The sequence below is a fragment of the Aquarana catesbeiana genome, linkage group LG02, assembly GCF_042186555.1.
Source record: "Aquarana catesbeiana isolate 2022-GZ linkage group LG02, ASM4218655v1, whole genome shotgun sequence".
Lineage (NCBI taxonomy): Eukaryota > Metazoa > Chordata > Amphibia > Anura > Ranidae > Aquarana > Aquarana catesbeiana.
In genome coordinates this window covers 51,737,099-51,749,861 of record NC_133325.1, presented here as the reverse complement: position 1 = coordinate 51,749,861, position 12,763 = coordinate 51,737,099, and the positions used below count along the sequence as shown (strand labels likewise).

The window sequence follows — 12,763 nt, the reverse complement described above, 5'->3', positions numbered from 1 at the left end:
AAAAAAAAAAAAGGGGAAAGTGTAAAAATACAAAAATTTAAATAAAACAAAAATAAAATTAAAGCGCCCCCGTCCCCGCGAGCTTGCACACAGAAGAAAACGCATACGTATGCCGCGCCCACATATGTAAACGACGTTCAAATCCCACATGTGAGGTATCACTGCGAACGTTAGAGTGAGAGCAATAATTCCAGCCCAAGACTTCCTCTGTAACTCTAAACATGTAACCTGTAAAGAAATTTAAAGCGCCGCTTATCGAGATTTTTAAGTGTCAAAGTTTGGCACTATTCCATGAACGTGTGCAATTTTAAAAGTGTGACATGTTAGGTACCTATTTACTCAGCAGAACATCATCTTTCACATTATACAAAAAATTCACATTATACAAAAAAAATTGGGATAACTTTACTGTTTTTTTTTTAAATTCATGAAACTGTTTAAAAAAAAAAGAAAAATCAAAAAAAGCGGTTTGAAATATTGCTGCGCAAAAACCGTGTGACATAAAAAGTTGCAACGACCACCATTTTATTCCCTAAGGTCTCTGCTAAAATATATAAATATATGTTTGGGGGTTCGGAATAATATTCTAGAAAAAAAAAAGATGATTTTTTACATGCAGGAGCGAAGTGTCAGAGTTGGCCCGGACGGGAAGTGGCTGATGTACAAAACCCAAAAAAACATTTTTTTTTTTTTTTTTAAAACACAAGGGGAGGACGTTAAATCAAACCTGGAGTTAGGCTTTAAATCACTTATAGACCACCCACCCCATATATACTGCAGCAGAACAGCTCTATTGCGCGAAACTATGTACCCGTACATCATTTCATGCAATAGGTAGTGACGGCGCACGCGCCCGCTGCACATAGGAGGACCCGATGTCCGCCGGCCTCCTGCAATCGCGGTACAGAGGAGGTAGGTTGGGGATCTGCCTATGTAAACAAGGCAGATCCCCGTTCCGACAGAGGACAACATGAAGATCTGCTGTTCCTCGTAATCGGGAACAGCGATCTCTGTGTTGTCCCTGTCAGCACTTCCCCAACACAGTTAGAAACATGCTGAGGGAACACAGTTAACCATTTGATCGGCCATGTCGTTAACCCCTTCCCTGCCAGTGTCATTTATACGGTAATCAGTGCATTTTTTTATTAGCTCTGATCACTGTATTGGTGTCACTGGTCCCCAAAAAGTGTCACTTGGGATCAGATTTGTCCACAGCAATGTCACAGTCCCACTAAAAATCCCAGATCGCCGACATTACAAGTAAAAACAATAAAAAAAAAAAAAAAATTTTAAGTCCATAAATATATCCCCAATTTTGTAGACACTATAAATTTTGTGCTAACCAATCAATATACGCCTATTGCGTTTTTTTTTACCAAAAATATTAGGGCTGCAACTAACGATTATTTTCATAATCGATTAGTTGCTCGATTATTGTTTCGATTAATCGGTTAATAACCTTAAAAAAAAAAGTGTGGTGTTTATTTAGTTAATATTTAAAGTTTAAAAAAAAAAGCAATTTATTCTTAAATATCTCTATGCAGTGGTAAATATAAACAACCAACTATATGGTTAGGGAGCAAAATATTGAATCCACTCTGAGAATAACAGACAGAGATATACTGTATATACACTATTAGAGGAGATATACTGTATACACTATTAGAAGAGAAACAGTTTTTTGGCCAATTTGTTGTTGGGCAGATTAAAAAATACAAATTGCTGCAAAAACGCATTACATGCTTTTCTGCAGCTTCTCCATTGAAGTATAGCGATTATTTGCTCTTTTTTGTACTATAAAGAGCTAATTTTATTATTTTTAACCCCATTATGTTACTGGCCGATTAATCGATTATGAAAATAGTAATCGATTAATTTCATAATCGATTAGTTGTCGATTAATCGATTAGTTGTTTCAGCCCTAAAAAATATGTAGAATACATATTGGCCTAAATTGATAAGTACATTTGTTTTTTTTATTATATATATTTTTTTGGATATGTATTATAGCAGGAAGTAAAAAATATTGTTTTTTTTCCCCCCAAAATTATCAGTCTATTTTTGTTTCTAGCGCAAAAAATAAAAACCGTAGAGGTGATCAAATACCACTAAAAGAAAGCTTTATTTGTGGGAGAAAAAGGACATAAATTTTATTTGTGTACAGCGTCGCACAACCGCGCAATTGTCAGTTAAAGTAACAAAGTAATACTGACATATAATCGCTCACATAGGTTGGACTTGATGGACTTGTGTCTTTTTTCGACCTCACCTACTATGTAGTGCCATATCGCAAAAAAAAACGGCCTGGTCATGAAGGGGGTAAATCCTTCCGGGGCTGAAGCGGACTGCACTTGGACATCATTCTGGGATCAACACATTCATTTTTCCACAGAGCATTTTAAACATCTCTGTTTTTTTCTTGCTAGAAAGGAATAAATTGTATTCTGGCAGGTCTGTTTAAATAAAGCAAAGTGTACTCTGGAATTCTCAATTAAACCACTACAACAATTACCCCGTGGTATTAATAAACTGCCACATTTGTCTTTACATGAATCCAGTGCCAACATATGGATCTGGAAGCATCAAGGCAATAAGCTAGGAGACATCTGCTCCAGATCACTGCTGACCTCCCCCCGATGTGTCAATCAATCAAGCAGTCACGGAGGATACATTTGGCCTCAATGATGTTAATGAGAAGTGTCTGCTGATGATCCCTACAATTATTAATTGAAACAAAAGATGTATTATTTCCTTAAATTAAAAGAAGAAGAGCAGATGTCCTGTTCCTCTCATGTTGACTCCCGATGACCTAAATGAAAAATGCCCAATTCATTGATTCCTTTCAAATGATACATCTTCAAAGATGGAATCTGGACAGCCCGGGAGAGAAAACCAGAGGAAGCCTGGCCTCGCAATCTATAGGGGATTATCTCGGGAAGATGAGACTTTTGGAATGGTCTGTGAAATGAGAACATTACATCTCCGAAAAACTCAATAAGAGAACCTGTCAACCACATGCGGCGACAGTAATAAACATTAAAGTGAACCTGTACTGCAGCCCATACAAGGCAAAAGTAATGGGTTTGTTTTAAAAGGCTCAGGACATTTTTTGGACCAGAATGCATTTGACACCCATATTTAGGGGCTTTAATGTAGCATGGTTGTATTAACCCAACCCCCCCCCCCCACCTACCTACCTGAATCATCACAGGGTGCATGTCCTTTTTTTTTTTTTTTAACTCAGTGGTCATCAACCCTGTCCTCAGGGTCCACTAACAGGCCAGGTTTGCAAGATAAACTGAAATACATCACAGGTGATATCATTTGCTGCTCAGTGATTGCAGTATTCTAGTCTGCATCTCCCCAAGGTAATACATAAAACCTGGCCTGTTAGTGGGCCCTGAGGACAGGGTTGATGACTACTGGTCTAACTGAACCCAGACGTACGTGGCTTCACCCACAAAGTTGTATAATCCATTCCCAGGAGTCTGTGAATGAACATTCTACACGCCACATCTGCCCACTGCAGAAGAGGCAGTCATCAGAGCGCACCAAGGTGGCGACATCACCACACCTGTAATTCATTCACTACTTCCACCTGCTCCATAAGGCTCGGTTCACACTAGGGGCGGCACGACTTTCAGGTCGCCTCACCGAGGCGACCTGCACACGACATCCACGGCGACTTGCAAAACGACTTCTGTATAGAAGTCTATGCAAGTCGCCTCAAGTCACCCCAAAAGAAGTACAGGAACCTTTTTCTAAGTCGGAGCGACTTGCGTCGCTCCTATTAGAATGGTTCCATTGTACAGAACGGGAGGCGACTTGTCAGGCGACTAGGTCACCTGACAAGTCGCCCCTGTGTGAACCAGCAGTAACAGAAGATTTGTACTTCCGTAAGAACCTGGGGAAGTGACTATGCACTGCAAGAGCCTGCGCATTGCAGCTGCGACACACTGATAGCGATTGCAATGTTTTGCACGCCTGAAATAAAAAAAAACAATTTAAAAAAAATTTGGTTTTATTTTATCACTGTCAGTGCATTTATTGATTTTTCCCCAAATGGTAGACTATATCTTTAACTACTTCAATACTGGGCACTTTCGCCCCTTTCCTTCCCAGGCCAATTTTCAGCTTTCAGTGCTCTTGCATTTTCAATAAGAATTATCGGTCATACAACACTGTACCCAAATTAAATTTTTATCATTTTGTTCACACAAATAGAGCTTTCTTTTGGTGGTGTTTTCTATTTTTAGCGATAAGCGAAAAAAAAAGAGCGGAAATTTAAAAAAAAAAAAAAAAAAAACACATTTTATAATTTTGGTTTTAAAAGAAATCCAATAGAATCTAATTTTGTCAAAAATTGAAGCCAAAATGTATTTTGCTACATGTCTTTGGTAAAAAAAAAAAATCCCATCAAGTGTATAATAATTGGTTTGTATGATCACGGACATATGTACGCAGATGATCATGTACAGATGTGCGCAGATGATCATTGGGACATATGATTTTACTCTGTTACATATGTGGGGGGACAGGTGTTTTTTAGTTACACTTTAATCGCAAATTTGCACCAGGCACAGTATCTTCAGGGTAACAACCCCTAATGGCTAGTCAGCCAGTTCACTGCAACAATGCACCCTCCAATGCAAACCCTACCCATTCCATTCTTACTGACATTCCTTCTCTTCCTGTGAGCAGCTTCTACCCTATCCTTTCTTACTGAAATTACTTCTCTCCATTCTTACTGAAATTTCTTCTCTCCATTCTTACTGAGATTTCTTCTCCTCTCCCTCAGGTGCAGCCCTTACCCTCTCCGTTCTTACTGACTTTCCTTTTAATATTCCTTGGGTGCAACCCCAACCACTCCATTCTTACCAACATTCCTTCTCCTATCCCTCCAGTGCAGCCTCTACCCTCTCCGTTCTTACCCATATTCCTTCTCTTCCTCTGGTGCAGCACTCCCTTTAGTTTTGCTTCAAAATGTTTGCACAGACCCCCCTTTTTTTTTTGATAAAGTAGGGAAAGATTAGAACCCCTTCAACACTGATGTTATGATGCCAGCAAAACAGCCACTGAGACTACCTTAGTGATGAGGGAACCCGTCATGCTGTTGAAGATGGAGCAGCCATATGCGTTTGCTCCCCTGAACAGGAAATTGGGAATAGAAAGCCTCTATGACTGGTGTAGGGAGACTGCTGCTTCCAGAAGCTAAGCAATACTACTAGGTATACATGTGCCTACCAGATTACACATGAGTGGGGCTTAAACAAGGATGATGAGAATATGGCCTGATGTGCAAAACTGGGAAGCAGTGGATTCCCTGTAGAGGTGCAGCCTCTCTGCGGGGAAGCAGTGGTTTCTCTGTAGAGGTGCAGCCCTCTCTGTGGGAGGAAGCAGCACTTTCTCTGTAGAGGTGCAGCCCTCTCTGTGGGAGGAAGCAGCGCTTTCTCTATAGAGGTGTAGCCCTCTCTGTGGGAGGAAGCAGCGCTTTCTCTGTAGAGGTGCAGCCCTCTCTGTGGGAGGAAGCAGCACTTTCTCTGTAGAGGTGCAGCCCTCTCTGTGGGAGGAAGCAGCGCTTTCTCTGTAGAGGTGCAGCCCTCTCTGTGGGAGGAAGCAGCGCTTTCTCTGCAGAGGAGCAGCCCTCTCTGTGGGAGGAAGCAGTGCTTTCTCTGTAGAGGTGCAGCCCTCTCTGCGGGGGAAAGCAGTGCTTTCTCTGTAGAGGTGCAGCCTTCCCTGTGGGGGAGCAGTGGGTTCCCTGTAGAGGTGCAGCCCTCTCTGCGGGGGAAAGCAGTGCTTTCTCTGTAGAGGTGCAGCCCTCTCTGCTGGGGAAAGCAGTGCTTTCTCTGTAGAGGTGCAGCCCTCTCTGCTGGGGAAAGCAGTGCTTTCTCTGTAGAGGTGCAGCCTTCCCTGTGGGGGAGCAGTGGGTTCCCTGTAGAGGTGCAGCCCTCTCTGCGGGGAAAGCAGTGCTTTCTCTGCAGAGGTGCAGCCCTCTCTGTGGGGGAGCAGTGGTTTCTCAGTCTTTGTCATTTGTCCTAAGTGGCAAAGCGTATGTCAATGAACCTGAAATGTAGCGCGCATTTCCCACACACTGATATCCTGCATCGGTGGGAACAGATTCTACTGAATTTTTATTTTCATTTAATTTTTATATTTTTCACAATTGTTATCAGTTATTGGAAATCTTTTGCTTATGTCTATCGCAATATGTTGTATTGTAGTTTTATAGCCGATTTTGTCTGTTTGGGCTTCTGTTTATATTAAAGATTTTATTTGGCAACAGGAAATGATGCAAGAGGAGTACGTTAGTTTTTTTTTTCACACTGATTGTGATTGGTCACTTTGTCTCCCCAGAGGGAGGAGAGATCTTCCCTCGGGTATGAATGGATTGTAATGAACCGAAGTGATGTCCTTTGATGACGCCCTGGAGGAGGGGCGAAACTCATCAAAGTATTTCTGGTTCATGCTAACCAGTGCGCAATTTCCGCCACACATCAGCAGCAAACTCGGATGTTTTTTTCACCGATGCCTGTCTTTACCAGATATCCTGCAAGTAGCGCATTTAATGCGCTTGATAACTCATGTTAAGCGATATTTCACTAGGAGTTCTTTCTCTGTTTCCCCAACTATTGAGTGTGGTATATCCTTCCTGTCATAAATATCTTCTTGGAAGAGTGTGCTGAGGAACCATCCTGCATATCGCTAGATCATTAGATCTAGATCATCACTGCTTTTTTGATCCCAGACTGCGAAGCTCAGGATATAATATTTCTGGTGAGTGGGGCCACCGAAGGGAGAGTCACCTCACTTGTTTTGGAGCACCATTGCACTTTTTTACCGAAGCACTTTACAGATTTTGTGCATATTATTCTGTTGTTTTTTTATGTTACAAATACATTGATGTATAAAGCACCATTCACTAGGATGTATATTGTTTGATATAGGCTGCTAGTGCCTTTTCATACTTTATATTAGATTCTACTGAAAGCAATAGATCTGCTCATGCCCAAGTATTTTATTAGGGGTGGAAACATGGAGTAGGAATGGATGACAGTGCATATGATAAGAACAAGCCCTGAGCTATACAGGTTAGAAGAATAATAATCCTGTCCATGTACTTACACTGCGGCAGATCATGGAGTCTTCAAAGTGCTGAGCACATAGTCTGTAGTGCTTGTTGAGCTGATCGGGGGTTTTATCCTCTAAATCAGACCGGCGGCAGTTCTCAACCCACTTTTGGCACCTAAAGTCACATGGAAGACAGTGACATTAGACTAAGAGAAAGTGACGAAACGCGTGCAGCACATAGAAAAACACAATATGTATGTCCGTTGGGGGACATCACAGAAAACTCCCCAACAGTCACCTCTACCAGATTTACTACCCACACCTCCTTTATTCAGTACATTCAGGATGCCCACCAACTCCACTGCCCCACACAAGGTGGCTACAAGTCACATTGACCTGCATGCATCCCCACCAGCCTCCGTTCCACACCCAGGGTGCCCACAAGCTGACGTTCAAAATGGGATGCCAGCTTCTGTCCCGCACCCAGGACACACACCAGCCCCATCGCCTTGCATCCACGATGCCTGCCAACCTCCACCCCACACCCGGGAAAACCTGCCGGGCCTGGCAGTTGCGAGTTGCTGTTTAACACCCAGGACGCCCGCCAGCTGCCGTTCAGCAACAGATGTGAATGAGCTGCTACCACCCGATAGAAAACGTCCACTTGAAACATAGGGCACTCAGCCTGAAGAGCTCTCCATACAGCCTCCATAAGCAACCAGAAAAAAGGGAAAAGGCGAGCGCCACTGGATCAGCTTAGAAATGCATGCATCTTCATTATACAAAAGGTGACAAATGGCCACAAAAACACCAACGCATTTCAGCCATTTGTACTTAAGGCTGAAACGCGTTGGTGTTTTTGTGGCTCCATCCTGCACCCAGGACATCCACCAACTGCTACCCCATACCCAAGATGCCCCCCAGCTGCCATTTTGCACTTGGGGTGTCCGCCAGCCGCTGTCCACCAGCCAGGGCGCCTGCCAGCCTCCACCCAGGGCGCCTGCCAGCTCCATCAGCCTGTGACAATCTACCAGCCTCCATCCCGCACCCAGGACATCGGCAAACTGCTGTTCAACACACAGGATGTCCACCAGCCTTCGTCCTGCATCCAGAATGCCCACCAGCTGCCATACGATAGCAAACACCCCCCAAAGTTAAGTGTTAGGGACTTTGTAAGCAACAAGGGAAAGGATATAAACAAAAATAGTATAAATGATACTTATTTATAGAAGATATAAAATTATTCAGGTGCAAACATCACCAAGGATAGAATTGATAAAAACAACAAGTTACAACAGTAAATCGCTAGAGTTAGAGTGTTTCTGCTTCCATCAATGCTATTTGCCCCACTTGGGTCTTGAACCAACTTGCATTTCACCATGTAAATTCTTGGTTATTCGTAGCTAAGTAGTCACCTTCATCTCACACTGCTCCACGGCATCTGCTGTGATTCCACGGCCGTACGACACCAGTTGGCACACTTTCTGGAGGTGTATGCAATATCAAGTTTATCCAATCGGTAGGTGATCTCTCAATCTCGGTCTCAACGACGCTCCCGTCTCTTGGCCCTTCTCCATGATGGGCATACTCTGTTATTTATTTTTGTCTGTTTGTTTTTTATTATTATTGTTCTGCTTTTTGTTTTTAGAATGTGCTATGGTAGTCTCACTTTGCCTTGAACGCCCCTGATGAAAGGACCCCACAAGTGTCCTGAAACGCGTTGGGCTGAATATCCACAATTACCACGCACTAACAATTTACTATTGTAACTTGTTTTTATCAATTCTATCCTTGGTGATGTTTGCACCTGAATAATTTTATATCTTCTATAAATAAATAAATATAATTTATACAATTTTTGTTTATATCCTTTCCATTGTTGCTTACAAAGTCCCTAATACTTACCTTTGGGGGGTATTTGCTCTTTCATACTAGCTTTGGAATTGGCAACCCACAGCCCCCATTGGTGGATCTATATAATTATTTAAACCAGCTGCCATACAGAACCCTGGTCACATGTCCACCTCCACCCCGCACCCACACAGCCCCTCAGCTGCTGATAAGCACTCAGCATACCCACCAGCCTGCATTTAGGATCCCAGCCTCCATCCCTCACACAAGATCCTGCCAGCCTCCACCCTGCACCCAGTACGCCTGAGAGCTGCTGTTAAAGCACTCAGGATATCTGCCAGACTCTGTTCCGCCCCCCAGGACATTTGCCAGTTCCATCAGCCTCCACCCCGCATCCAGGGCGGCCCGCCAAACTCCACCCCGCATCCAGGGCGGCCCGCCAAACTCCACCCCGCATCCAGGGCGGCCCGCCAAACTCCACCCCGCATCCAGGGCGGCCCGCCAAACTCCACCCCGCATCCAGGGCGGCCCGCCAAACTCCACCCCGCATCCAGGGCGGCCCGCCAAACTCCACCCCGCATCCAGGGCGCCCGACAAACTCCACCCAGCAATCCAGGGCGCCCGACAAACTCCACCCAGCAATCCAGGGCGCCCGACAAACTCCACCCAGCAATCCAGGGCGCCCGACAAACTCCACCCAGCAATCCAGGGCGCCCGACAAACTCCACCCAGCAATCCAGGGCGCCCGACAAACTCCACCCAGCAATCCAGGGCGCCCGACAAACTCCACCCAGCAATCCAGGGCGCACCGCCAAACTCCACCCAGCAATCCAGGGCGCACCGCCAAACTCCACCCAGCAATCCAGGGCGCACCGCCAAACTCCACCCAGCAATCCAGGGCGCACCGCCAAACTCCACCCAGCAATCCAGGGCGCCCGACAAACTCCACCCAGCAATCCAGGGCGCCCGACAAACTCCACCCAGCAATCCAGGGCGCCCGACAAACTCCACCCAGCAATCCAGGGCGCCCGACAAACTCCACCCAGCAATCCAGGGCGCACCGCCAAACTCCACCCAGCAATCCAGGGCGCCCGACAAACTCCACCCCGCATCCAGGGCGGCCCGCCAAACTCCACCCCGCATCCAGGGCGGCCCGACAAACTCCACCCAGCAATCCAGGGCGCCCGACAAACTCCACCCAGCAATCCAGGGCGCCCGACAAACTCCACCCAGCAATCCAGGGCGCCCGACAAACTCCACCCAGCAATCCAGGGCGCCCGACAAACTCCACCCAGCAATCCAGGGCGCCCGACAAACTCCACCCAGCAATCCAGGGCGCCCGACAAACTCCACCCAGCAATCCAGGGCGCCCGACAAACTCCACCCAGCAATCCAGGGCGCCCGACAAACTCCACCCAGCAATCCAGGGCGCCCGACAAACTCCACCCAGCAATCCAGGGCGCACCGCCAAACTCCACCCAGCAATCCAGGGCGCACCGCCAAACTCCACCCAGCAATCCAGGGCGCACCGCCAAACTCCACCCAGCAATCCAGGGCGCACCGACAAACTCCACCCAGCAATCCAGGGCGCCCGACAAACTCCACCCAGCAATCCAGGGCGCCCGACAAACTCCACCCAGCAATCCAGGGCGCCCGCCAAACTCCACCCCGCATCCAGGGCGCCCGCCAAACTCCACCCCGCATCCAGGGCGCCCGCCAAACTCCACCCCGCATCCAGGACGCCCGCCAAACTCCACCCCGCATCCAGGACGCCCGCCAAACTCCACCCCGCATCCAGGACGCCCGCCAAACTCCACCCCGCATCCAGGACGCCCGCCAACCTCCACCCCCCAATCCAGGACGCCCGCCAACCTCCACCCCGCATTCAGGACGCCCGCCAACCTCCACCCCGCATCCAGGACGCCCGCCAACCTCCACCCCCCAATCCAGGACGCCTGCCAACCTCCATAACGCATCCAGGACGCCTGCCGCCAACCACCCCGCATCCAGGACACCACCAACCTCCACCCAGCATCCAGGACGCCTGCCAACCTCCACCCCGCATCCAGGACGCCTGCCAACCTCCACCCCGCATCCAGGACGCCCGCCAACCTCCACCCCGCATCCAGGACGCCCGCCAACCTCCACCCCGCATCCAGGACGCCTGAGAGCTGCTGTTAAAGCACTCAGGATATCTGCCAGACTCTGTTTCGCCCCCCAGGACATTTGCCAGTTTTATCAGCCTGCACCCAGGATGCCCGCAAGTCCTGTTGAACTGCACCCAGGACGCCAATCAGCTGCCATTAAGCACCCTAGTCACGTACCCACCTCCACCCTACACCCAAGATGCCACCTCTGCCTGTTGTTCAGCACTTAGGATGTCCACCAGCCACCATTCCCTACCCCCAGAATGCCCACCAGCTTCTATTCAGCACTCAGGATGTTCACCAGAATCTGTTTCGCTGCCAGGTCACCCACCAGCCTCTGCCCCCTCAGCCAGCACCCAGGAGGACACCCACCAGCCTCCATCCAGCACCCACCACCCGTCCCTCCACATTCAGGACACTGGAAGTCATGCATCATGCAGGTTGTCCTCATGTGCCCCCCATGAGGTGGTGACCTCCCCTCCCCCCATTCCTCACCTGTCTGGGTCCCGGGGAAAGCGGAAGAAGGCCAGGTCAGACTGCGTGCTCTTGCGGGTGCAGTTGGGGGCGGCGCAGAAATTCGGCATTGTGGCCCTATATCGGGTCACCCTCCCCGCCTTCCTCCCTGACAGAGCGGCCCACCGGCTCCACAGTGCTGTGCGCGGCCTGGAGGATTCACACACCCTCCCCAGCATGCACCGCGCCCGGGCACCGCCTCCCCACCTAACACTCTATGGTACTGGCATCGCAAGCCGTGCCCCGACCATAGAGACGTGCGGGGGACGACCAGAGCGGCCCTTCTTTGGAGGACCCGAGTGTAGTGTGGCCTGGTCTCTCTGTATAGAATGTCAGTGTGCACGTTGTCAGCACTCAGTATCACTGACCAATGCTAGTAATAAAAGTATTATTATTATTATACAGGATTTATATAGCGCCAACAGTTTACGCAGCGCTTTACAATATAAAAAGGAGACAATACAGTTATAATACAATAAAACACAAGAGGATCAGAAGAGCTTACAATCTAATAAAATGATATAATATTAAAATAAAGTATGAATAATAATATGATAGCCCTGTGATAGTGCACTATAACCACTTGCTGACACAGGCTTTTTCTGACATTTGTTGTTTACATGTAAAAAACATTTTTTTTTTGCTAAATATTTACTTAGAACCCCCAAACATTTTATATATATATATATATATATATATATATATATATATATATATATATATATATATATATTTATATATATATATATATATATTTTTTTTTGTCACAGTTTTTGTGCAGCAGTTTTTCAAACGCAATTTTTTTTTTTGGGAACAAATACACTTTAATGAATTAAAAAAAAAAAAAAACATAATATATACCCCAACTTTTTTGTATATTATAAAAGATGATGTTATGCTGAGTAAATAGATACCTAACATGTCATGCTTTAAAATTGCGTGCGCATTGCGTGGAATGGCACCAAACTACGATACTTAAAAAATCTCCAGAGGCGACGCTTTTAAAAAATGTTTACAGATTACCAGTTTAGAGTAAGACCCCTTTCACACTGGGGCCGCAACCGCATTAGCGCTAAAGCACCGCTCGTTTTAGTGGGGCTTTAGCGATGTTTAACCGCTTCAGCCCCGGAAGAATTGGCTGCTCAATGACCAGGCCATTGTTTGCGATACGGCACTGCGTCGCT

At 46.7% G+C, this 12,763-nt stretch overlaps 1 protein-coding gene across 6 annotated transcripts in view; it reads right to left on the bottom strand.

Annotated features, from left to right (window-relative positions):
• LOC141126861 (uncharacterized) overlaps positions 1-12,763 on the bottom strand; it is a 78,271-nt gene that overhangs the window by 30,971 nt on the left and 34,537 nt on the right. For 4 of the 6 annotated variants that reach the window (XM_073612876.1, XM_073612875.1, XM_073612874.1 and 1 more), the window contains exon 3: positions 7,123-7,243. In XM_073612876.1, coding sequence (XP_073468977.1) covers positions 7,123-7,137 — 15 coding nt within the window. In that variant the 5' untranslated portion in view covers positions 7,138-7,243. Of the gene's footprint in view, positions 1-7,122; positions 7,244-11,561; positions 11,799-12,763 lie in introns of those variants that run through there. The other 2 variants (XM_073612871.1, XM_073612873.1) reach the window with 1 other exon arrangement.